The sequence below is a fragment of the Alnus glutinosa genome, chromosome 1 (assembly GCF_958979055.1).
Source record: "Alnus glutinosa chromosome 1, dhAlnGlut1.1, whole genome shotgun sequence".
Taxonomy (NCBI): Eukaryota; Viridiplantae; Streptophyta; class Magnoliopsida; order Fagales; family Betulaceae; genus Alnus; species Alnus glutinosa.
The window spans coordinates 14783084-14809346 of NC_084886.1; the positions used below are offsets into that span (position 1 = coordinate 14783084).

General features: G+C 37.1%; 2 protein-coding genes across 4 annotated transcripts; both read left to right on the top strand.

Annotated features, from left to right (window-relative positions):
* The first annotated feature begins 4329 nt into the window (after nucleotides 1-4329).
* LOC133874133 (uncharacterized) lies at nucleotides 4330-7247 on the top strand. Of its 2 annotated transcripts, XM_062311973.1 has the most exons (5): nucleotides 4338-4609; nucleotides 6240-6354; nucleotides 6448-6537; nucleotides 6649-6747; nucleotides 6839-7247. In XM_062311973.1, exons 1-5 carry the CDS (start codon nucleotides 4542-4544, stop codon nucleotides 6938-6940), a joined length of 474 nt encoding a protein of 157 aa, XP_062167957.1. In that variant the 5' UTR covers nucleotides 4338-4541; the 3' UTR covers nucleotides 6941-7247. The 2 variants fall into 2 exon arrangements, with proteins under 2 accessions (XP_062167966.1, XP_062167957.1); XM_062311982.1 differs by lacking the exon at nucleotides 6448-6537 and having other exon boundaries at nucleotides 4330-4609.
* A 594-nt stretch (nucleotides 7248-7841) lies between these two features.
* LOC133874121 (actin-related protein 9) lies at nucleotides 7842-26224 on the top strand. Of its 2 annotated transcripts, XM_062311957.1 has the most exons (21): nucleotides 7843-8140; nucleotides 8229-8301; nucleotides 8426-8535; nucleotides 8825-8884; nucleotides 8993-9058; nucleotides 9623-9725; nucleotides 12759-12967; nucleotides 13541-13661; nucleotides 16769-16833; nucleotides 17531-17620; nucleotides 17998-18048; nucleotides 19010-19141; nucleotides 21337-21426; nucleotides 21515-21585; nucleotides 21674-21873; nucleotides 21944-21987; nucleotides 22078-22127; nucleotides 22542-22587; nucleotides 23813-23863; nucleotides 25550-25696; nucleotides 26031-26224. In XM_062311957.1, the coding sequence occupies exons 1-20, from the start codon at nucleotides 8138-8140 to the stop codon at nucleotides 25691-25693; spliced, it is 1779 nt and encodes a 592-aa protein (XP_062167941.1). In that variant the 5' UTR covers nucleotides 7843-8137; the 3' UTR covers nucleotides 25694-25696; nucleotides 26031-26224. The 2 variants fall into 2 exon arrangements, 1 of the variants encoding a protein (XP_062167941.1); XR_009901215.1 differs by lacking the exon at nucleotides 26031-26224 and having other exon boundaries at nucleotides 7842-8140; nucleotides 22082-22127; nucleotides 25550-25591.
* The last annotated feature ends 39 nt before the right edge of the window (nucleotides 26225-26263 follow it).

The window sequence follows — 26263 nt, forward strand, 5'->3', positions numbered from 1 at the left end:
GCCTAAAAAGTCACGCGGCAGTGGGTGTACTCGCGAGTGTGTCGAGACATGGTGCACTCGCTGCGATTGGGTGGCGGTGGTGCGTTCGGAGGGATACACGTATGTGCAGCCAATCGGGTTGGTTGGATTGGATTAATAGATGGGTAGGTGGCAGTACGGGGGAGCGAGTATAGCGTCTGTTTGCGTTTGAAAGTGTTGCCGTGCGTGCTATGATGAGGACGCCCTCATGGCTCTTGTCACGAGCTCCCCACTAATCAAGGGGCATGGGAGTCTAAAGGTTAATCACATGCCATAGATGCAACTAAACAAAGAGATGATAGAGTTATATCATCAATTTTACATCTTTACAGTTCTACCATCCATAGATCTAATAAGACTATGAACTAATAGATTAAATAATCGAATTATGGGTAAAAATAAAGAGAGTTACTTAATTGCTAGACCTACTACAACTGGTCTATAATTTTTTTTATAATTTGCTGATAAAACTTTTTTTTTTTTTCTTTTTTAGCTAATAAGGCTTTAATCACGTTACAACATATGTCAGCAAGTTGTAAAAAAATTATTTGTCAATTTATATGTATTGCGGGTAAATTCATCTTGAAATGTTAACAAATAAATCAAATAATCTTGAATGAATGCTATTAATAAAGTATCACAATTTTATTGGCATACCACATTTTTCGGGCCATAAGATAATTATTAATTCCTTTATATATATATATATATCCAGTAAGTGAGGGCATGCATCCGTTAAAAATTGTCCGAGATAATTTGCAATGTAGAAAGCGGCTGTAGGAATTTATGACTGAACGTACGAACAATCTCATGTCGGCAATTTTCTCTGTATGGTTGTTGTAATTTCAGTGTTTTGCACTAGCATTTGTACAACTTGTGTTCTTTAATTTCCTTTTCTTTTCTTGTTTTTATTCTCTTTACAACTTATCAAGTTACTCCTCACCTGGCCTTGATTCAACCGGTTTGACTGTGAACTTTCAAAGTAGTGCACGTCATTGTCATGCATTTTCCAATTGGTGGAGTGGACTGCTTAAAATAAAATAAAAATAAGAAGTGAAAAATCAGTTAATGGTACACCAAAACCCAGATTAAGAGGAATTAAGATTCCCTCAAATTCTTTGCCCGAATTTGATAGAATTCGGGCAGGTAGTTGTGAGTGAGCATTTATGAGACCCACCTGACCAAATAAAAGTTGGGCTGCCCAACTGCTTATCCGGTCAGGTGAATCTCATAAATGCTTACTCACAACAACCTGCCCGAATTGTATCAAATTCGGGCAAAGAATTTGAGGAGATCCTGATCCGATTAAGAGAGCCTACGAACAATAAAAAGGGTCAAGTACATAGGACCTTGCCGAATGTGCTAACGTGGAATCACTGTGATACTTAAATCAGTGTTTGGTTGAAGGAAGTAAAGAATTTAGAGAGAGTTTTAGGTCAATATCGTGTACCTCATAATTGAGCGTTCTCCTCATGCCTTGAGAATATCGTGGCATGCATGGCTGCGGGCATAGTCTTTATAAAACCGGTGGACTTGCTTATGTGGGTCGGGTTTTGGCTTACCCGTTACATGGGTCTAGGTAGGCTCATATTGGACCAGTGACCCATTGTTTAATGGAGTTATTCTCAGGTACACTAGATAGGATACAATGTTGTAAATATCTGAGTTCGAATACTTTGGTGAGTAACATGCTCAATAAGTTAAATCCTACTTTAAAAAATAAAAACAATGAGTTAATCCAATTGTTAAGATTTATTAATGAAATTCTATTCACAATTAGTAATGCTTACATTTAACTATACGATTCAACATGTGAAATATTTAATTAAAAATTTAGATGAATTGTAGAGCAAGGGATCAATGTAAATATATATGCTCTGATACCATATTAAATTATCATTTATTCTAAAAATTTAAGTTGAAAAAAAAAAATTAATTATTTAATTAATACTTTAAAAATTATTAATATTTGGATTGTGATTAACTTAGACATAAATGGGGGCAGTGTTGCAATACTACATACTATTTGCAGCGATGGAAGCATGTACACGAACAGGTGCCCCGTCACATGGGGTTGAATAACCATTTATTTATAAAGAAAAAATAATTGGCAAAGCATGAGCAATTGGAAAGGAACGGAAGGTTTAGAAAACCTCCAGCTTCTCCAGATCCCAACAGGTATAAATCTAAGTCAACTTCAGACAAAAGCAATGAACAAGTCAGGCATTTACAGCACGCTCCAACTGCACCCCGTTATTCAATTAAGGTTGCCTCGTGGCTGACTTGGATATTTTTCTTTCTCTTACTTTTCTTATCATTTTTTTTTTTAATATGTTTTATTTTAGATCAGAAATTACAAGTGCAGAGCAAAATGTTCCACACTTGATCAAGAATCTGATGCAGCTAGCAGCACCAGGCTCCAGCTAGCACACGAATATCACAACTCACCTAAAAACTAAATGACAGGAAATTGGAAGGCACATAATTGAATGCTACTAAAAACCCTTTGCCGACTTTTTTTTGTGTTTTTTTTTTTTTATAGATGAGATATTATAATAAAGCAAAATGGATCGGAGCATCAACCAAAATCACAAACAAGATTAGAGCATCAAGCCATTTATAACAAATAAACGTTTCATTCTAGACTATCCAAAAGATCTAATTGAGTACTAATCTAATTATATACAACTTAATTTAAATGAATCATTTCTATTCTTATTATTATAAGCATTCCCATATTTTCTATTTTTCATCTTATTCCTTATTTCTACAATTTACAAGCAATCTCTCGAGCCGATTAAGATATATAGCCTGATATTAGGTCGATCAAGAATTAGTGACTCTGACTCATAAGTAGGTTTTTTGTCGTCATGACTTCTCAAATTCTCGATTCATTGATTAATTAGCCTTCTAAGCTTTTATCACTAGACTGCCTTTCTCGATAGTTCAAAATAAGATTCATAGCAAATAGCACCCACTTATTCGAGCAGGTGACCGGCAACCTAAATTTGTTTTGACAAATAAATCTCATATACCTGGTCTTATATTGGCTGTTCAAATAATTGCTATAAATCATACCCACGATGATTATATTTATGCATGTTTGTCCCCCTCTCCTGTGCCTTTTTTTTTTTTCTTTTTTTTTTTTTAATTTTTTTTTTTTAAAAAAAAAAAAAAACCTTTAAGAGTACACAATCACACCAACCCCATTGCCTTAAACAAGCGGGGCACGATCTTGCCCATAGTTTCTCTCTCTTTCTCTCAGAGCTCTCCAAAAAACCTCTCCAGAGTCAGTCTGTTTGCCGGGGGAGGGGGCCATAGCGCCCCCTCCTCCCGGCCTTTGCTTTGTCCTCTTAGCCCCTTGGGGCTCTAGAGGTTTTGTTTCCTCCCTGGGTTGGTCCAGTGGAGGCTAGAGTCTCCCAACCAATAGGGTTGTGGAGTTTTGTCCCACGGACTTGTTCCGATGGTGGTTTTAGTCCCCTAGCCGTTTGGTCTATGGTGGTTGTTTTCTTTTTCTGTTTTCTTGTTTTTGCTTTGCTTGGCAGGTACACCCTTTCTGAGGCCCCTGAAGCGGTGGAGCCTCCGTCGGTGCCGCCGGTGGGTAGATCTGGTAGGGGCTTTACTTTTCAATATTCTTTGGTGCCAGATCTGCTCTGTTCCGCTTATGTGCTGACGACACGCGCCCCCCAGTCGCTCCCGTCGTCGTCCTCTGTTCCTTTCACCGTTTTCTCCGGCCGAGACGCTCACTGGTCACCGGCGCGTGGTATGCACTCGCCTGGGGTTTTCCTCCCTTCGACTGCGCGTGTGTGCCACAGCTGCATCTTTTGCCGGTTCTGGTTGGAGCCGAGGACTTCTGGCGTTTCTTCCACTGCTGCGGCTCTCCTGTCTTTGGCGCGTGTTTCTCACGCGCCGGCGCCGGTGACGGCGCGTGTGCTCCACGCGCCGCCGACGGTGCTCCTTCCGACGTCAGCTTCTGGTTTTGGGTGTTTTTTACCTGTTCTTGATCTCTGCTTGTATTTGGCTATTGCTCTGTGCTTAATCTAATCTAGTCATAGCTTTTCTGCACAGACTGTTTGTGACCGATTCCATAGTGCAAGTAATGTTGGGTCCTCCGTCAACGCATAGGCACCTTTCTGTTGGCTAGGTTTATCTGTAGCAATTAGTCATAGCTTTATGGGGTATTTGGCTTGGGATCTCTGTATTGTTTTGAGTCCTGTAATGTTCTGAGTTTTTCTCAGTATGATTGTAACTTTGTTTACCCCCTTGAATGGATTAATTGACATTCTCTTCAAAAAAAAAACAAGCGGGGCACAATACTCCGGAACTGTGGGCATCATCGAGTCAACGTTCGATCCGATCGAAACCCAAATTTGTGCGTCCGTCTGATCTCGCAAATATTCTGTTTTGTTTGCTGTATAATTGACCACTCGTCCCAACGACTATCTTAGCACTCACTCTCTCTCTCTGAGCAGAAAAGGAAAAAAAAAAAAGAAAAAGAAAAAGAAAAAAACCCAAAGGGGCTAATGGGGTTCGTCTCTTTCTTGGGACGAGTGCTCTTCGCCTCGCTCTTCATCCTCTCCGCCAGGCAAATGTGAGCTTTTCTTTAACTCTTTATCTCTCTTTTTCCTCTCAGATCTGTCAAATCAGGATTTGTTTCCCTTTTTACATTTCTCTTTGTGGTTTGCGCATATTTTGGGTACAAGAAGAGTCTGCTTTTCTTAACGCTGATCTGCCTCTAAAGTTAATAACACTGCTGTGTGAAATTCAGGTTAGGGTATTTTGTGTTTCTAAAGGTGGTTAATTTAGGAGATTATGGTCACCCTATTGTTAGAATCTTATCTACCATCTTAAAATTAACTAATTAACAATTTTAGATTTGAGCATATTAGTATTTATTAGTTAATAGGATATTAATATATTAAGAAAGAATTGAGGTAATAACTGTAGAGTGATGAAATTTAAATCATTTAACTTAAAAGTAATAATTAAGATTTCCATAACTTGGTAACAAAGTTATGCTAAAAAATAATAAGGGTCTTAATCCAGTTTAAGAAATAGAGAGTAATGATGGACATAAGATAATTATAGATGTAACTTTAATGTGAAGAGGTTCCAAGAGTGTTGATACAGCTGTTGGTTCAATTAATGAGTTGTTACTGCACTTTTTTCTTGTCAAATCTTGTTGTGGTTCATTGAGTTCTTGAAAATCTGGGGGAGGAAATTCATCTATGTTACTTTATGCAGCGACTTGCTATGATACTCTAGCAACAACCGCAGCTCTGTGATCTTGTGGAAAATGTTTGTAAATAATTAATTTAACATTGTTTTTCTGTGTGTTTTTTAAAGTCTAATTTTAATATTAACACTGGTGGGGGGTATCAAAGTGCTCGGTCCTAGATTTCAGTGCCCTGGAGAACACTGTTTTTGCCCCGGAGAACACTGTTGTTGCCTTGCATTCGTAATCGTGTTACGATCCTAAGTATTTCATATTGGTTAAGTGCATTCATAACCATGTATATATAAGCTCTTGAGCAACTTCTCCTTATAAGTTGGTTTTTAAAGACAAGTTTTACTTGAAGTTTTTTATCATTTGGTATCAGAGCTAGTCACCACGTCGAGTATGAGATCAAACTCAGTTTGTCGAGTATGGGATAGAATGGGTTGTGGTTTTGCGGCCGAGTCACAATGGGAGCGACCTATAGGCTGGATTAAAATGTCTTGATACTATGTATAAGCTTAGTGTTAAGTCATTGAATATTGATAGGTGAGTGGAGCCGCCAAAAGAAAAAAGATTATCATCGAATCAGTGTCAATAGAGTGGGCTGTTGTGGACATCAGTTGTGTAGCGTGGTAATATATTATGATCTTAACTGTCCCACATCAATTAAGTGCAATTTTAACTATGCATATATAAGCTCTTGGACACCCTTCCTTCGTAAGCTAATTTTTAAGAATGAGGTTTGTATCAAATTGCTCTGCAGCTTCTGCTGGTCTGCCTGTTATTGTCATTTCCCTTGACTGTTTAACAAGTTTTGTGTAATTTGAAGTTAAAATTAGAAGATAGTAATATGGGCTTGTTGTTTAATAAATATCTTCTCTGTGTCATTTGTTGAACAAAATGAATACCTTAAGTTCGGTTTATTGCTTGCATTATGAAGCTGTCACACTGGGCTGTACTGAGCAATGCTATATATGTTCCTTCGCATTGAAACAATACTTAGGTATAATGAATTCGGTGCTGATGGCGGACCTGCTGCAAAGGAGTTTGCTACCAAATTCAGTGTTTTGCAGAAAAGTTTGTCCTCCGTATTAGGGGTCAGGGTGCCTGATGTTGATGTAAGAGCCTTTTGGTGTTTTTACTCTCTGGATCAGTTGTTTACCAATTAAAAATGTGTAATTTCATTTCTGATTTGACGATCTTCCAAACAGGTTAGACATTTAGTTGGAATTACTATTTTCATGAAAGGGATTGGAGGCATTCTGTTTGTATTTTACAGCAGCTTTGCAGCCTGTCTCATGGTTAGAATTTACTTTAATTTTGGTTTATTTTATACGTTTGAAGAAATGACCTCTGAGTTTTGTGTTCCAGCTACTGCTGAGTATGTGACATTCTTTTTTCCTTTGCTGTAGCTCCTCCCCTTGGTGCTCACCACTCCAATTCTTTACGATTTTTATAACTACCCACGTGATGAGCCTCAATATGGTTTACTCTTGAATGAATTCTTGCAGGTTTGTATAAAAAGTCTTTTGTGTTTCTCTTCATTGTCTGTTTGTTTGCCATGTGAAAACTATGAATTTTGGGTTTGCAATTTTTTTGCAGAGCACAGCACTTTGTGGTGCATTGCTTTTCTTCATAGGGATGAAGAACTCAATTCTGAAGAGGCAACTGAAGAAGAAGACTCCCAAAACAAAGACAGTTTAGATATACTCAGAAAAAAAAGTTCAGATATAAAAGAGAAGTAGTAGACTAGTAGTTGCAAAATGGATTCTTTTTAGGTGTTGAAATTTCAGGGTGTCAAGCTGGGACTATGCAGCATCCGGCATAAGTGTGGCTGTACATCAAGCTACTTAGCTTATGCTCATTTTTTGTAAATTATATTTCCCTTTTCTAGGGCATGTTACTTTGATTTTTTGGTTCTTTCCAGTATGGAGTGAAATTGTATATCAGCAAATGATCGAATGGATTGCTTGAAGATGCGATTATTTGAGAATAAAAGAACTTTGTTGAACTTTGCTTCTTTTGTTCACATGGTAGTTGGTGGGCAAGATAAAGTAAGATTTGAACATGATTTGATTGACAAATTGATTCTATCTTAAACTCGAGTATCCTAATAAGGACAATTTTAGCAGACATGGTTACGTACTTGTGCGTGTATAAATCCCAATAAGTGACTGTTGTATTTCTGTTTATAATTAATAATCAAAACAAAAAAGAAAAAATGAAACGAAAATTATACACAACGTAACATTGGCTGTTTCAATGAAGCCAATTATAAAACTTCGTAGTTTTAGATGGTAGGCAATAACTTTATTTCAAAATTATTTTTGATTTGTCAAAAAGAAAATTATGACAGAATTATTGATTTGTCACAGCTATAGATCTGTAGGCAAATTGCTCGAAATTGGGCTGGGCAAAACCCACCCAAACCCGCCCCTATCAACCGCCGCTCCCGACAGGCTTCAACTGGAAGTCGGTAACGACTAACGATTTTCTGGATACTGATAGGTTCGGTTCGGGTCGGGTCATAAATCGAAATCTATTTTCTAAGAAAAAAACACAAAAGAGAGACCGGAGACCCGACTCGATAATATTTGATATACTCATATGGTGATATACATTTACTTGAAAAAATTCCGACTGCCCCCAGGCTCCTTCGATGCTGTTTCCATTCTTGAATCTACCCTGCGGAAGAACTCTGCGAGGCTGTCCTCGGCGTTCCGAGAATTGTACCTGAACCCGAGGACTCCGGCGGAGTTAGGACTGGCGAAATTCCCGGCTTGAGGAATTAAAAAAAAAAAAGAGAAAAAGAAAATAAGGAAAAGCAAAACCGAAACGCAGTGCAATAGAAGGAGCAACAGCAACGGGTCAGTGTTCTTGCAGTGACTCAGTCCATTTGCCATGGTAAGAACGACCAGACGAACCCTCAGAGCTTCTACCACTGATTCAGCCAACTGGAAAATCTGAGAAGTTTTTTCTCTTATGTTCGCAGGATTACCTAAAAACCGTGGTTCCTACACAACTCGTCGCCGAGCGAGGCTCCAATCTAGTCGTCATCAACCCAGGTACCGTAACCCTAAGCCTATCCCTACTCGCTCACACCCAAACCATTACTATTCAGCCCTGAAATTCACGAGCACAAGCACACTGATTCGTTCTTTTTTTCCTTTTTTTTTTTGGTACCTCCAGGTTCTGCAAACATCAGAATAGGTCTCGCTTCGCAGGACACTCCGTTCAATATTCCTCACTGCGTTGCTCGGTACACCAACCAAGTCCCCAAGAGAAATGTTCAAGACCAGGTTTGTGACTCTTTCAGTATCGTCTGGAGTTGCATTTTCTTTTTGGAAGTTTGAATTTTACAATTTTCATCAAGTCTTGGATTTTGGTTGGTGTTAAATCATTCTAAACGCTTATGCCACTTCTACCCACTTATTTACCTGAAATGTGTGAGGTAGAGTGCGGAGGTAGGCTTTGAGCTCATAACTACTGTTATGATACCATGTTAAATTACTAAACTGACATAGCAAGGTGAATTTAATTATTATATTAGCATTTTTAAAGAGTGTTTTTTTTTTTTGGCCTTTTCAGATGCTCAATTCCCAGATTACTACTGCTCAGCATATGGAGCGGGAGAAGGCATATGATGTTGTGAGTCTACGCACATTGTTACACATTTTTACAGAATATTGTTGTTATTGTTGTTATTTTTATTTTTTTCATTTTAATTCTGTTTGTTTGTTTTCTTCTTTTTTAAAGATTGCGTCATTGATGAAGATACCTTTTCTGGATGAAGAGGTTGCCCACAATTCGTTCCCTCGCAAGGTATGCATAAAGACATTTAGAAAAAATATTCTTAGATGAATTTTGTCCTTGTAGTTGCGGTAATTAGATTTAGACAGGTCGGTTCCTTGTTTTTTTTGTGGCGGTATGTAACATTTCCTATAAACACAGAGGCTATTTTTTGCTCTGATTGAAAGCAGTTTGAAAAACGAGAATTAGTAAACTGGAATTCACACGGAAGGAAACAAGAAAATAGACTACAAGTCCTTGGTCCACTTTCATTCAACTTTTTCTATTCTAAATACTTAATTAGAAAGTTGTTAATAAGAACAGAATAGAAATTTCATTCGTTTTTTCTTAAATCTTAATTCTATCAAATTCCTTTCCTAAGTGTTGCACATCTCTCTCTCTCTCTCTCTCTCTCTCTCTCTCTCTCTCAGTTTGGGTGTAACAAATATATAAATGTACTATAAACAGTGATGCTTAATTCTTTATATATGAAAAAGAAGATTTTCAATTATTAAGGCTTGAATGGACTATATACAACAGCTTGCTCACTGGCCAGTAACTGCCAAGAGTAGTGAAATTGATTAAACTATTATGCAGATGGGACGTGTAGATGGATATAATCCACAGAGTGGCAGGAAGGAAGCAGCATTTACTTGGACTGATACATACGAGAAGGGACCAACTTCAACTTTGCCATTAGGTAACTGAAAATTTGGAACATATGCACGCATGTCTATTTGTTCATTGACTTCTCATGCCCATTTTGCCGAGCATCTTATTTGAGGTGGACAAGTAATTAGGATAAATCTTTCCATATAATTATAGAAACATTGCTTGTGTTTTCAAAGTAATTATAGTAGCACTTCAAGTGGTGCATTAAAATTTAGTGGGATCCTAAACAAAGTGATGAAGAACTAAAAGTGCTGTTCAAGTTGTTGATTCTAAAGCAATTATAGAAAAGCTATTTCTAGAATAGTTCTTCCAAAAACAATTACAGAAACACCAAGACTCCATTTGTTTCGATGGGTTTCTAACGTAAAACATTTTCAACTAAAAATATTTTATGGAAAACTACTATTTTTCAGATGTTTTGCGATCACCCTAAAAAGGATTCTAAAACCATTTTCCGCTATTGGTTGGTACATAGAAGACAATAAAAAACCGGAAACCAACTAGGAACTGGCTGGAAAGCACCGTGTGGCCAACAACTCCTTAAAAAAACATAAAATTTCACACACTCTACACATGTGGACGACCTTACACAATTTCAGCCAAAATTCAACACACGACCATTGAGTGACCTACCTGAATAACCATAAGCCTCATATCACCACAATACCCATCCATCCAAACTGCTGCAGTTGCCACCACGCCACAATCACCAACCGTAGAAACCACCAATCAATGACACCATTACAAGAAATCCAAACAAATAATACCCAAAATCTAGATCCAATCAACCCAAGCATCAACTTATCATGCTTCAACAGCCCATATATTTAAATCGGGTTTTGCAATCGTGGCCTCCTGGCCTCTATCGTGACCAAGAAGCTCGGCCTTCGACCTCATTCACTTGATCCACCTTAACATTGACCTTTGGGACATTAACTGTGTCACAACCCAGAAAAAATGTTAGTCACATCTACAATATCATTCTAAAATGACTGGTCAAAGTTACAACTAGAGTTCATTAGATCCACTTTAAGGAACCAATGAGGGACTTAACACCCATGTAACACAATCACAATCCACCTATCCAATGTGCTTTAATTTTCCGAGGTGTCACAATCTCCCCTACTCAAATCCTTGACTAACGTCAGGGTTCATGTTAAGTTGTAGTGACTAAGTGCCACATGGTGTTACTAGGTTTCTTTGATACCATTTGTCACAATCTAAGGAAAGCGCTAATCATATATGCACTATTACTCGGAAATGGCTAGTCGAAATTACAATTTGGAGCTCATTGGAATCACTTATAAAGTCAAGTCTCACCTAGTAAGGAATTAAGGTAGGACTTTGCACCCATGTAACACCTTTACAATCCACCCACCCAATATGAGACTTAACTTTCTGTGGTGTCACAGACCACTGACGTCTGCAATCTCGACTTACCCAATCGAAAACGTCATTGTCACCACTGTCTTCCTTGTCCCTCCCACCACCATAACAAGCTTATCGCCAACTTAAGTGAGGATATCAAGGCTTGCTTTTGCTCTCCGACCAAGAAACTCGTTATCGACTTCAATCGGTAGACCCATATCTACCTGGGTGGTGGTTTTGGGTGCGGGATGGCAAGATTCAGCGATCTTTCAGGGTTGAGGGAGGGTGGATTTTTTTTTTTTGGGGGGGGGGGGAATGTTTATCGTCTCTGGAATATGGTTTACATTTCTTAGAAACATAGGCCATTTTATATCATTTTAGGATGATTGTACATTGACTCGTAGAACTATTTCAATTGACCAAATTTTCTTGTCTCAACCAAACACCTAAAAATGAGGAAAATGTTTTGTGGAAAATATACATAAAAACAAACAAAGCTTAATTGAAATATCTTTTCTATGACAGCTACAAAAGCACTACTTGAAATACCCTTTCATTCTCGTATAAAAGTGAGACTTGAGTTGCTGCTTTCAAGTCCATTGAAGCCCTAACAAAGTCATAAAGAATCAAAATAGACTATTTCAATGGCATTCTAGAAGCAAACTGAAAGCCCCATTTGAATTAGCTGTTTCAAAACAATCATGTAAGCCCTATGTAAGCCATGGTGCATGCAGATAAGGGGTTTTCCAATTGTTTGGCAAGTTGCGGCTAGAATACAGCTCTTAAGAGAGAACACCTTGACTCTTTGATGGTGTTTCCTTTGTTTTGATAGGTTAATTGCAGTTATAATGCTTTCTTTATGTATCTCTAGTCATACTTTGGTTCTGATCCATCTTGAGATAAGTGAGTGAGAAAATGCTACATGCTTAAACTGGGAAGAAAAGAATTGAACCTTGTCAGTTCCCCATGTTTTGTGCGTAATTTTCTCAATAGGTCAACTGGCTAATATTTTACCCCATTATTCCACATACATTGGTGTGGGCCAGGGGAAGAGTCTGTCAGCTTTAATTATCCTGATCCTGTTTTAATTTGCACAGTAGTGCACCACACGACCCATTCAGCTTTGAACTGCATGAGAAGTCTCATCCAACAAGATTTTTGTTCTTTATTGCTGCAGTGCAGGGTTTCTAGGTCATAATTTCATGTTCTACCATTGAAATGGTCATGATTAAAATTCATTTTTCCTTTGCTTATCTCTTCTGTGATCAGGAAGGATTAGATAAAAAGCCCTTGTTTTGGGTTTTTTTTTTTTTTTTTTTGGGGGGGGGGGGGGGGGGGGGGGGAGGTGAGGGGGAGGAGGCAGAGAGGGTTTAGTTTTGGGGGCCAAGTGGTTAGAGATTTGAGATAAAGGTTTTGCTGGTATTGTATATCTTCTTATCAAAATACAATGGCGGTTGTATCAGTCTATGCTGACTTTATTTGAAAATTGAGGCTTTGATAATTTTCAGTAAGATACTTTCATAGTATTCTCATTTTTCTTTACATGTTTCGTGTTCTATGCTACTTGATTCATTCTCTGATTGATCACAATCTGTTGGATGATATGGAATTAAACTTGATAGCATTTAACATGCTACCATGATTAGTTTGTTCTCGGATTTCATTTCTTTAAAAATGCAAATTGCTTATGCAGGAAGTTCGACAAATGAAGTTGTGACTAATGAGTCTGTGGACCAGCATGAAGGCACTAATTCTAAGGAACTTATTTCAAGCAAACCCAAATTCAGACGGTTCATTTGTGGTGAGGAAGCACTTAAAATATCCCCGACAGAGCCATATTGCTTACAACGTCCTATTCGCAGAGGTCATTTGAATATTTCTCAACACTATCCCATGCAGCAGGTACAGTCCCCATGTTTATTTAGCTTCATCATGCATCAGAAAAAAATTTCTAGCAGTCATATTTGTCAAATGCAAGTCTTTTTTGCCATATCACTGAATTTAGTGACTCAAATAATTATTTCCACGAATCCTCTTGAAAGAGAGGAGTGCCTTTCTTATTCCTTTTTATTATTATTATTATTATTATCATCATTATTATTTTTTGTTGTTGTGGTTGTTGTGGTCATCGTTATTATTGTAAAGAAAATTTAGATATGTAATGGATTGGAACCTTATAATGTGATGGGATAAAATAGAATAATGGTTACAAATTGCAAGAGATGAAGGGAAGTAGGAAATGGATGGACAAGAAACCAGTTTACTTTTGAAACATGATTTCATACTAATTTTAGATAATGGAACTTTAATTAGCTATATAAGCCTACCCCAACCATACCTCGTTCCAAGGTAAGTAATGTGATGACTTCTTAAAATTCTTGCTCTTTAATTTTTTTACCAAAACACAAAACAATACTGTCTTTTAGTGTTTTGCAAACTACTATTTCTTATACTTACATTTTGCTTATTTTTCAGGTACTTGAGGATCTGCATGCTATTTGGGACTGGATTTTGATAGAGAAACTGCATATCCCTCACATTGAGAGAAACATGTACTCTGCCATTCTTGTTGTGCCAGAAACATTTGATAATCGGGGTATTTATATCTCAAATAGTTCTTTACAGATTTTTAGATCTTTAGGGTAGAGAAATCTCTCTCATTTACTTATATATATATATATATATACACACCACATTTTTATTCTATAACTATCCTACAATGCTGACGTGATAGTCCCAACTAACCTTTGGAATTTATTTATTTTTTATTACTATTATTTTTTAACAAAAATTGATCCAAAGATTAGTTGGAACTATCATGTTAGCTTTGTGGGATAAAAATGTGGTTATATATGTGTATATATATATATAAGAAATCTCTTTCTCATTTAAGTTTTACCATCTTCCATATGTTGTAAAATTGCCTTTTACTTGAATAGCTATACTACGATAAACCTTAATAGTAGTCGTTCCGCTCTCTATCTTGTATAATTGTTTAGAAGTATGTTACTATGTTTTTTCCCACTAGCTTATACTTCCCTCCTTTTTTCTTTTTTTTTTTAATAGTAGCCTCCTTAATGACAATCATAAAAGTTTATTGCTTATAGGTTTCTGAACTCAGTGTGATATTATCTGGAGAATGCTTTAAATGTGATCCGATTTTGTGTTTGTTGAAAAGGATTGCTATATCTTTCCTTTTCTTTTTTTTTTGATAAGTAAGTAGAGAATTTTATTAAAAGCGTAAAGGCGCCCCTAAGCATACAGGAAGTATACAAAAGGACACTAAAAAGCAAAAGAGGGGAAAGGGAAAAAACACCCGAAAAACCCAAAAGAAAAAACCCGAAAGACCCCTACAAAACAGCCCACAAAACCCCGATACTAATACATCGCAATAGTCCGCTTAGCCTTGCCCCTACTAGAACCTAACCCTCTAGCATCATAATTAATCGAGCACTCTAAGTTTTTCACTTCACGACTCCCTTTAAACTTAGAAGAGGAAACTGAAGCCTCAATGCGATGCTCCGCATCAATACTAGTCATGAAATCTAAAAAGCCCTCCACATTCCCCTCGTGGGATAATCCTAGAGTGTTAACACAGAAGCTAAGATCAATCGCAGCCCCAGGAGAATCACCAATCGCCTCAACACCACTTCCCCGCGAAGAATTCCCTTTGATCTTATGCCGCTTCCCCATACTATCCCGATGAAAATCTTCCTCAAAGGCATCCAACAAAGAAAATCTTCCCTTTGATCTTTCCTTTTCTTCTTCTTTCTGAGAAATACAGGAGAGAGAGAAGGGGGGGGGGGTGCTAAACAGGGGGATCTTTCTCACTGTTGATCCTAATAGAACAAAGAAAAGGGGGAAGAATTGGAATGCTTCCAAACACTAAGTTAGAAGCGGCTCACTTTGCAGTGTGATGTGCACGAAATTGGCACTCGTAGTAATCTTTGATGCAGTTCATCTTTGAATAAACTGCAGATGATGGTGAATATCAGCAATAATGGAGGTGGAGGACCACTCTGTGAAGCAATTGGCTTTGTTAACAGCCAAGATGGTCGTTAATGAACCCCCTTCCAGAAATAAAGAAGTGCAACCCTCTGACATAGCTAGCTGAACAGCTAGAAGTGCTGCATAAGCTTGCCCCCCATGTTCACATCCACAAAGTGAAGTTTATGGGTAATGGCTGAGATAATACATCCATTGGAGTCACTAAGCACTGCTGCTGCCACAGCAAAAGTAGAACGGATTGCCACATCGAAATTAGCCTTAACTGATCCTGGAGGATGAGGCTGCCAAGGAACTGAGCCATGTATGGAATTTTGCCAGGCTGAGAGGTGTGATCTGATAAGCAATTTTATGAGCTTCAAAATATCTGGGGCATAAGGATTGATATTAACGTGGATCAACTTAGAGGATAGAGTTTGAGTGTCAGGTGAAGTTGAGTTGGGTTTGAGGGAGGGATGGTTGTCATTCCAGTTCAAAGCTTCAGTTCTTGATATGAGTTGTTCGATTGCTTGCAAAGGTTGATCCATGAAGGAAAAGGATGGGGAGGCTACTGAGTAAAGGTAAGGGATTAGAGGGGAAGGAACAGGGGAAACCTAGGTTCGGGAAGAGAAAAGACAGAAGGCTCTACAAGAGAGAAGAGAAAATTTATGTAGCCTTATTCAATTTGTTAGGTCTTTGACCCTTTTGATTGCTATATCTTCTTATAAACAAATCATTTTCATCTTAAATGCTTAAGCCTCTATGGATCAAGGAGATCTGCATATCAAATACATTATTGACACTGAATACTTGATTTTGGAATCCTGTTGTCTCAGCTGAGTGTAAGCTTTTTCTCAGCTTGAACCTGAAGATATCGTCTCTGATACGTACTTTAGAATATGCTTGCCAGATCTAGGACTAAGATATCCATGGCTATGGCTTCTCAACAAGCATTCTGTGTATGCTGGATACTCTTTATACTAGAGCACTAAATATTCTTGAGGTTTAAGAAATTATGGATACATAGTGATTTGATTTGGCTTTTGGGGACTATTAAGCATTAATCTTGATTTTTAAGCATCTTTGAAATTATATCTCATTGTGCTTGTCAGTTTGCGTAGTGTTAGCTTGCATCATAGTAATGTCAGTTCATAGTGTTGTCACTTTTTTGTTGACTTGAATGATTTTAAAGATGCTAGCTACTTTACCTGGTTTAAGTCTGTTGAAGTTGTACCATAAATTTGAATTCAAGCCTCCACTCTAGGTTGCGATCCTCTGCTTATTTGCCTCTCCACCAGAATAATGTCTTCTTCTTCTTTTTTTCTTTTTTCTTTTTTTTTTTAAAGTTTTATTGCTAGCCGCTGCAACCTAGCCAACTATCTGTTGGTGGTTTGTACATCATGTATAAGTGAAAGGCTAACCACCTTTGATGTTACTTGATCAAGCCTTACTAAAAACATTCTGGGTATTTCTGCCTGGCACATGTAGTTCATCTTACTGATTGGCATGCCATTTATGTAAAAGATAATGTCTGAACTCTGCTTAAAACTGCATTTTCTAGTTGTCTTATGTTCTAAGCAAAAGCTTCAAGGATCTTATGCTTGTAAATCTTTGATTCTCTCACCATCTTTGCTTAGTTTTCTTCTACCTGAAGAGAAGAATTAATGTGGGAGATAGGAGAACTATTTTAATTTTCTATCTGTTGTTTGTGACTAGCAGAAATAAAGGAAATGTTAACCTTAGTGTTGCGAGACTTGCGCTTTAGCTCAGCAGTGGTACACCAGGTGAGAGTTTCTATTAATTAGTAAAAGTTTTGTTTTTGCTAGATATTTATTACTTTATAGTTCATGGTAATCTTGTGAAACTGGAGACATGTAAGTAAATTTTGCACACCAATAGTTTGTCCTATGGCCGTGTGATACGCATTAGTTTCGTGATCTTATTTTGCTGGATAAAGTCTGACCTGGATTTTTCTTGAGCATCAACCATTTCGCAACCGTGCATGAATATTTTATGAACTTATTGGCTTTGTAGAATAAGCATGTTGGAGATAGATTTGGCACAATAGATATGCTGAAAGTTATTCTTTTTTTGGTGTCTTAGTTTCAATCATGTTATCTATGAGAATGTATCCCCCTTTTTTATGTCTTGATCATTCTTTTTTTCTTTTGTGAAGATTTTGCTTTGGTTAATGATTTAATATGCTGCTTCAGCAAAAGATATGGTAATATTATGATAGCTACAAGATTACTATTGTACCATTACATTTTTTTTTTATCCATATGCCATTTGCTCCTTGAGACTTAAGCTATAAATGGAATCTTGCTTTAAAAATTCTGTTTGTTCTCAGTGTTGTTGATGATCTTCTTTCTTGAACTTTGCATTTCCACATCTACGTTTGAAATGTTTTGGCTGTAACCAATGATTCATCTGGGTTTTCCCCTAGTAGATGATGATTTTTTTCTGGAACTGGTGATGCAGGAAGGTCTAGCTGCTGTTTTTGGGAATGGGTTATCAACAGCTTGTGTTGTAAACATGGGTTCTCAGGTGACATCAGTGATTTGCATTGAGGTAACTGCAATACGATTGTAACTGGACATCCAGCCTTGATTCTTTTCTTTTGAAATTAAATATGTAAAAAAAACCACTTGTCTTGTTATCCAACTTGAATATACTTTTCTAAAAGAAAAAAAAAGGGTGTATGCGTAGCAAAAATATTTCCTTTTGAAGCAAAAGTTACCAGGTTTCTCCTTATTATGCTATTATCAGCATTACTGACAGACTGCCACTGCCACTGCTGGTACTGCCATGTATGAAATTTACCACAACCGCTACTTCAATGCTTCGATCATCATGTATGAAAAAATTTAGCATGATGAAGTCTCAATTCTGGAAAGTAAGGCTTTCCTGACTATGGTAATCAACTTGTTGTCTCTTTTGGTGTTTAGGATGGAGTGGCACTACCTACTACAGAGAAGACATTACCTTTTGGTGGAGAGGTTGGTTCATCTTACAACTCATTACTTTTCTTCTAAATTAACTGTAAATATACATGGAAAATATACACCCTTATTTATTGTTTCTTTAGTTATTATTGAAAAATTGATTTTTTTTCTATGTTCTCTTCACCTTTAATAGCTAAGTATATGAGAAAACTGTTTACCTTGATAATTCTTTCTTTGAAAAGTAGATACAAAATCTTTTCCTTTGATTGTTAATATAATTTTAAATCGGAATTATTTATGTGAGCAGTGTGAGTCTTGTTTTTCTGTTTACTTTATTCATGGCCTTATTTTTGGCAAAAACATGTGCTGCCACACGTTTTATGTTGACTTGTGACCTTTCTAACTGATTTCTTGTCCTCTAGGTGCCTTCATCTTGAAAATATCTTGCTGCTGCATTCCTTTGTTCTTGCATGGCACCGATCATCCTCTACAGCTTTCTTTCTTCTATTTCATGTTTGTGTCCATTCTAAATTATTTGTAAAGGTGCACAGCACCAATTTTTTGATCCCCTAAATTTTTACATTTCTCTTTTCGACCCATTTTTTTCTGACATATATCTTGTTTTTGGTAAACTTAACTTGAATATCATGCCTTATTGCCGCATGATTTGCTTTTAAATGTGACCTAATCATCCCAGTTAGACTGCTTTCTTGTTGTCTCCTATTTGTCGCATCTCTGGACTCTTTTAACATCTCAGTCAGCTTTATCTCATCTTGTCAATTTGGGTTCCCACCTTTGTTAATTTCCACAAAAGGAAAAAACAAAACAAAAACAAAAAGTTCTCCTTACATTTTTATTTGACCTTCTCTTTCTTCTAATGTTTCTGGATTACTTCTGCTGCACTCTTTTTGCATTTGTTCTGTGATAGCCCAATCTGCTCCTTACACATCATAGGTGATCCATACTTGTCTTTGCTAATTGCACTAAAATTCCAATGACCTGTTTACATTTTCAGGATATAGCAAGATGCCTTCTCTGGACTCAGAGGCATCATCAGACATGGCCACAAATCCGTACCGACATTTTGACAAAGCCTATAGACCTTTTGATGCTTAACCGACTGAAAGAGACATATTGTGAAATTAAAGTGAGTTCTCTCTCTCTCTCTCTCTCTCTCTCTCAATAGCGGATTTATAATCATCTCCCATTCTCTTGATTAACATGTATGATGCAAATGGCAAGACACAAATTGTATTTTAGCTTAGATCTTATTAATTAATTAGGTTATTAATATTTAGTTTTATGTTTTAAAAGTCCATGGTGTTGTTTTTTGTAATTCAATAAATAGGTGATTGCCATGAATTATTTTGGACAATTCAATAAATGGACGTTATCCTCAATTATATTTGGTAAGTCATTAAATGACCGTTGCCCTAGGGTTTAGTTGTTAGTCTATTTAAGTGTCTTTTGTACTCCAATGGAGGCAGATTTTGATGAATTAAAATTATGAGAAATTGATTCTCTCTATCTGTCCTCCTTTCCCCCTAGCTTCTTCCCTCTCTCTCTTCTTCCCCTTCCTCTTCCTTAGCTTCTCTCTTTCTAGCTTGTTGTTTCTCTTCTTTCACTGTAGCTTCTTTCTCCTCGCTTTACCCTAATTTCTCTGTGTGGTTTGTGTCTATTGTTTGTCTAATATCAAATTGGCATAAGAGCCTAACATGATTGTTTTCCTGTTTTCCATAACAATTGTGCGATCTACCACTGTGCTACACCAGCAGAAAAAATACCACGACAACCATCACTCAAACACAACCACTGGCCATTATTGTCAACCTCCCCACTGCCTCCTGCAGCAAACTGTGAAACCCACACCCAAAATGGTTGAAAGGAAAAAAAAAAAAAAAGGAAAGAAAACATCTCAAACAGTCTTAACCATTAGAACCACCCTGACCCCAAACTCAGCCACCATAAACGCTCTGCACAGAACAACTGCCCCAAGCCACCATCTTGCACAGCGCCGCCGACCACCGTGCCCCTTTTGGCCATCCAGATTGCACCATGACAGCCGCCCACTCTATGCAAAGCAGGCACAGACAGTACCGTCACAACCTTGTAGCGCCATAAACTCCTTGTTTCCGCGTCATCTCTACCTCCTTTAAGCTCTAGCCCTTGTATGGTTGTTGCGCTAGAAACATAAATAAAACTGTTGTTTGAAGCTAGGGTCATTGGTCGAATACAAAAGAAGAAGTCAAAGGGTGACAATGTTACAACAACACTTGATTTGCTAGTAGTTTGTGCTTCACTTGTTGTTGGGCTTTAACTGAAGCCAAGAATAAATAGTGCAACAAAGACACAAATTGTTGAAAAAAAGGGGAAAAATATATATACCCTCCTCAAATTGCCACCCCATTGTCAATGCCCCCTCCCCCCTCCTAAAAAAAAAAAAAAAAAACACTATTGATTGAGTCAATTGGCCTTGTTTGATAGAATACAAAACAATACAACACTGTTCATGCGTTTTTTTTTTTTTTTTCATTTTTTTATATTTTTCACCGCCAATCAACATCAAAACATTCCCACTTTTTCACTTTTTATATCACATCAATAATTTTTTATTCACTACAATCCAAAACTTTTTCACTTTTCTATACATTTTTTTAAATTTTTATATCTCATCATCACTTTTTACTAATTCCAAAATTAACAACCCACTATTCTATTATGTTTTGTTCTATACAGGTCTTTGCCAAACAAGCCCAATGTCCCTCTTCTCTAAAACTACTAAAAATTGTCAATATCTCCCCAATGCCAGCAAAAAGGCAAAAATGACCATAAAATTGTCAATAAAACAAAATTACCCATATAAATTCGGGAAAAATAAAATAAAAAGAGGTTCTAGGGGGTGGCCAAGGGGGCTGGTCTGGGGATGGCTGATACACCCCTTGGCCATTTGGGGTAGCCGGAATATATGGGTCCTAAGTTCATTGTTGCAATTTCTCTTTTATGCATGATATTGTAGTCAATGACCTAAGAAATACAAGTATTGTTCCACATTTTGCAATCACCTTGCCACAAGCTTTATACCATGTTCCCTCTGTTTGGACATGGACACGGACATCTAAAGAGTTGACTGCATGTTGGCTGAATATTCAAATCAAAAGGTTTACTTCTTTAATAATTGACATGATTGGTGAAAAAAATAGTTATATTTATTCAGCTGTTGATGTCTATTGAATATGTCAAAGGAGTGTTTGACATTTTTTGGGCATATACAAGACTTCTTTACATAAATGTCTTTTCCCCCCTGGTTATACTCTCTACTAATATTTGTTTTCCTTTGCATAGGAGGGGGAACTTGATGCTGTTGCTGTAGTTCATTCTTATGAGGATGGCATGCCAGCTGGATCTCACAAGACGAGGCTAACCGCTCTTAATGTGTATTTCTTAAACAAATCCATTTATTCTGTCCTTTTTAAATTTAGCTAGTTTGGCGGAACAATATTTTTTATGGTTATTTTAATAGGTTCCTCCTATGGGTTTGTTTTACCCAACTCTTTTGGTTCCAGACGTGTATCCTCCACCACCCCGTTCTTGGTTAGTATTGCTTATCAAGTTCTACTAGTTTGCACATGAAGAATCTGGTAGTAATTTCTGATACTATTTTAATTGTTTACTTCACTAGGTTTCATGACTACGAGGATATGCTGGAAGATACATGGCACATGGAATTTCCAAGAAGATCTGACATATCAGATGGTTTATATCCTAGCATGAATGTTGGATTACCAATGTGGGATAGCTACCCAGTTTTTTCCGCTAGACCAAAGAAAGAAGAGAAGGTTGGCCTTGCAGAGGCTATCACAAGTAGCATTCTTTCAACAGGTAGATTTGCATACATCTCTCCTACTATATCTAGTAAGTGATACTGATTAAATTGTCTGGTGATTGACAGGGCGTATAGACCTCCAGAGAAAGTTATTTTGTAGCATACAATTGGTGAGTTTGGGAGCACCGGTGGACTGTGTGAGATCCTATTTCTGTATATTCAATGTAGGCAGGAAGAAATAACATTGTTTTGTGCTTTAGATAGGTGGAGTGGCTTTGACAAGTGGTCTTGTGCCTGCAGTGGAGGAAAGGTTTGTTCAACTGTTGCTTTAGAAAGAACGTGTGTAATTGTGTTAGTACTATCAATTTTATATTATACTTTATTTGATAGATTTTCCCACAAAAAATTTCATACTTACGTAATGGCTTTAATAAGGCCCAGGAGGAATGAATCTGTCCAATGTGTTTTAGTCCTTCACCATGATTAGTAAAGTGTGTTTTTAAACCGACAATTTTTTTAAACACATTCTCAAACGGGACACATTCAGCGATTTTGTTTAAAAACACACTTTTGGCCTGCAAAATCGCAAGACCAAATGGATTCTAATTTAAAATTGACTCTTTTAAATGCTTTCTGAAATGTAGTGGACCTATTCAGTTTCCTTGGGAGATTCCAACACCATTTTAATGTTTGTACTAGTCTTATTTGTCCTTTCTTGTTGCAGAGTTTTACATGCAATTCCTTCGAATGAAGCAATTGATACTGTTGAGGTTAGTTTAAACGTGTCATCCCCTTCTCCATATTGCACAGCTTTACGTTCTGTTTCTTGGAAGCTTCTTCATTCAGAAAATAAGCTTCTTAACTCCAATTTTGACCTTTTTCTTGGATGACGTTTGTGTCGCTGCATTCAATATTTGTGCTTGTAGTCCTAAAATTAATGATTCATTTTTTATTTTATCTTATGATACATAATTCAACTCTTTTGAATATATCATAAGAGGTTGCATATAGGAAAACAAAGCAGCCGCAGCAATCAGGTTAGAGCCCTAGATGGCTGTCAAAATCAACCTTTTCAAACCTAAAGGTTTTGAAACCTGATTTCTCATAAATCAGCTCCTTTGTCAGAAGACAAACATATGCACTCCATAAATACCCATGGTTACTTGAACTTGTATAAACATAACAGCTTAACGATCCCATGGGCAGATGAGCATAATTTAGTAAGCACCCAACTAGTCTATTATTTTGATCGCACTGGCCCCCATCTTCGTTTATGGATAAACTTTTTAAGTGCAGGCCGATTGCTGCTGCGTCACTAGAATTTTTGTTTATTCACCTAAAACAATGCGGATATCTTTCCGAATAAGTATGAAAGACATCCAGAACTATGGAAGTTATTTACAAAATGTCAACAAAGCTATACATATTTATAATTTCTGGTATTGTTTCACATCCTTGGTTCTTATGCATGCAATCAGATAGTCAAACATAATAAATGTTTAAAATTCTCCATTATAAGATGAAAAATACATGGCCGTGTCTCCTTGTCTAGAAATTTTTAATTGCCATGTCCAAGAGTTTGTGTCTATGCTAAAACATGACACCTCATCCATATCCAAAATCATAGCAAAATGGTCACACGTTTAGATTAATTTTTCTTGGGAAAGAAGAAAAGATCTTTTGAAAATTTATAGATAAAACTATGTTTAAGTGGGGAGAAAGCTGAAAAGGCCCATTGACAAAACAATCAATGAGTTAAATTCTAGCAAAGTTGCTCCTAGCCTGGTAGTGGCAATAGTATGACTTTAGTTATTTTTCTACTTCTTTTTTAGCTCCAGAGTTATACAACTGTATGCGCTGATCAAGATGTTAATTTTATATGCATCATCAGTTTTTGACCTCTGAGATTCCTCTTGTACTTCCTAAATCATCTCTTCTCTCAATTTCGTTCAATTTTGGATGAAAGATTTTCTGACTTTAATGTATCTTAAATAGGTTTTGCAATCAAGAGCAAATCCAACTTTTGTGTCATGGAAAGGCGGAGTGGTAAGTCAAGCACTCACCACCACTCTCTTTTAAAGTTGATTCTGATATGTGTTTGTTTTCTGCTACTGCCTTTTTTCTTCTTTCTTTTTTTCATTTTTATGGTTTTCTTCTTACAATTTTAACATCTGAATTACTTCCTGTGTGCATTGGTAGAATACATGTCACCATAAACATGAGAAGTATTATCTAATATTTCCCAAAGACTATGACTTGTCTTAATGTTTTGAAGTTGTTTCAGATTTGAAGATATTTTGGCTAAGTCAGAATTGGAACCCTGTTGGTAATGTAGAGAAGGTCTGGCTTGCATTTTGAGTTGCAGGGTTTCATCTTTGTTTATGAAGTACCTAGGTCTTCCGTTGGGTGCTCCTTTTAAGGCCAAATCAATTTGGGACGGCAGTGTTGAGAAGATTGGGCAATGTTTAGCTGGTTGGAAGTAGTTGAACCTGTCTAAAAGGGGGTAGGATAGCCTTCATTAAGAGTACCTTGTCTATTCTGCCTACTTATTTCTTAGACCGCTGCCCCCTCCCGGCTCAAGTTGCTAGGCGCATTAAGAAGTTACAGTGAGATTTCTTGTGAGGAGGTTTTGGTGAAGAGTTCAAATTTTACTTAGTAAGTTGGCCCAAGGTATGTTCTCCGATATCTGAGGGCGGTTCAGGGGTCCGAAATTTGCTTATGTTCAACCGTGCGCTTTTAAAGAAGTGGTTATGGCGTTATGCGTACGAGAGAGAGAGAGGCTTTATGGAGAGTGGTGGTGGATCTTAAATATGATAGTCAATGGAGCGAGTGGTGTTCTAATGAAGTTAGTGGGTCACATGGGGTTGGTCTTTCAAAATTCATTAAGAGGGGTTGGGAGGAATTTTCGAGGTTTTATAGATTTGAAGTGGGTGATGGTTCAAATGTTGAAGTTTGACATGATGTGTGGTGTGTTGAGCAACCCCTTATGGTCGTTTTCGGAGTTGTTTAGTATTGCCTGCACTAAGGAGGCCTTCGAGGCGGATCACCTTCAATTATCAAATGGCTATCCTCAAACCTCATTGGAATGTTAATTTTGTCAGAGTGGCGCGTGATTGGGAGATAAATTTTTTTACTTAATTCTTCAATTAGTTGTATTCCGTCATATTGAGACGGGGCAATGAGGATACTTTCCAAGAGAGGATTGTTTGATGTAAGATCGTTTTATAATGTCTTAATTTCCCATGTTAGCATTCCTTTCTCTTAGAGGAGTTTGGCAGAGCAAGGCCCCATTGAGAGTGTCTTTCTTTGCGTAGTTGGCCGCTTTAGGTAAGATCTTTACTATGAGTAATTTAAGAAAGAGGCAAATCATTGTGATAGATTGGTGTTGCATATGTAAGAAGAGTGGAAAAACCGTACACTTCTTACTCCATTGCAAGATAGCTAGTGCCGCATTGCTTGATGTAATGCATTTGGAGAGAGAGAAATTATTGAAACTTTGAAGGCAGAAAGAGGACGTTGGTGAAGTTAAAGGTTTTCTTCTTCAATACCCTATACCAATGGATGGCTGCCTTTGAGTGTTTTCATTACTTTTTTGTATTTTATTTTTTTATTTTTTTTTCTAGTTAGGTGTTTCTCTTCTATACCTCCTGTATACTTGGGTGCACTTTTTTGCGCATTTAATGAATTTCTTATATATATATAATCCCTTTTGTTACAACATCTTCTTGACAGATTCTCGGAATTCTTGATTTTGGCCGGGATGCTTGGATACATCGAGAAGACTGGATTCGCAATGGAATTCACATTGGAAGTGGCAGAAAATACAAGGACTCTTATTTCCTTCAAGCACAAGCAATGTGTTACATTAATTCCTAAAAGGTGACAGGGCCTCCTGCTCTGATTTTATTAGTTCAGCATTGAAGGTGCTAATTGCAACTTAAAGCAAAACATTAAATCATAGTTTTTGAACTTTGTCGACTTTATACCACCCTTGAAGGAGCAGATATTGCCTGTCATTTTCTGATTAATAAAAAACTTATCTTCACCCTTTTATCCTCATATATCTTAATTCTAACTGCCATTAGAATTGATACTGAAGTTGTTTATAAATGCACCAAATTTGATGTTAGAGGTTGTTTATAAGTGCACCATTAAAATGAGTAACTTTGATATTTTATGGCACTATTTACCGGTTTCATTTTTGGACTTGCAGGTTTGACTAGCAGAGTGCACCATTAAAATGATGCGAGAAAAGGGTTGACTGTTTGTGTTTTCATTTGTACAGATCTTCATCTAAGTATGTGAAATATGCTTTCTGTAAGGACCAAATCTTTTAGCATAGCTTACTACATCAAGGAGTGGATCATGAAATTTTTTGAGCTCATATATGTCCACTTCTTTTCTTCACCTGCTTGCAAAATCAATTTCGTACTCTTTTGGAATAGC

What these genes read in the sequence shown, in the direction of transcription:
- LOC133874133 (XM_062311973.1), top strand. Translation starts at nt 4,542, where the DNA reads ATGGGGTTCGTCTCTTTCTTGGGACGAGTGCTCTTCGCCTCGCTCTTC. An exon ending in ATCCTCTCCGCCAGGCAAAT is followed by an intron (nt 4,610 to 6,239) that starts GTGAGCTTTTCT and finishes AACAATACTTAG; the next exon opens with GTATAATGAATTCGGTGCTG. An exon ending in GCTTTGCAGCCTGTCTCATG is followed by an intron (nt 6,538 to 6,648) that starts GTTAGAATTTAC and finishes CCTTTGCTGTAG; the next exon opens with CTCCTCCCCTTGGTGCTCAC.
- LOC133874121 (XM_062311957.1), top strand. An exon ending in GGGAGAAGGCATATGATGTT is followed by an intron (nt 8,885 to 8,992) that starts GTGAGTCTACGC and finishes TCTTTTTTAAAG; the next exon opens with ATTGCGTCATTGATGAAGAT. An exon ending in TGTCATGGAAAGGCGGAGTG is followed by an intron (nt 23,864 to 25,549) that starts GTAAGTCAAGCA and finishes TCTTCTTGACAG; the next exon opens with ATTCTCGGAATTCTTGATTT.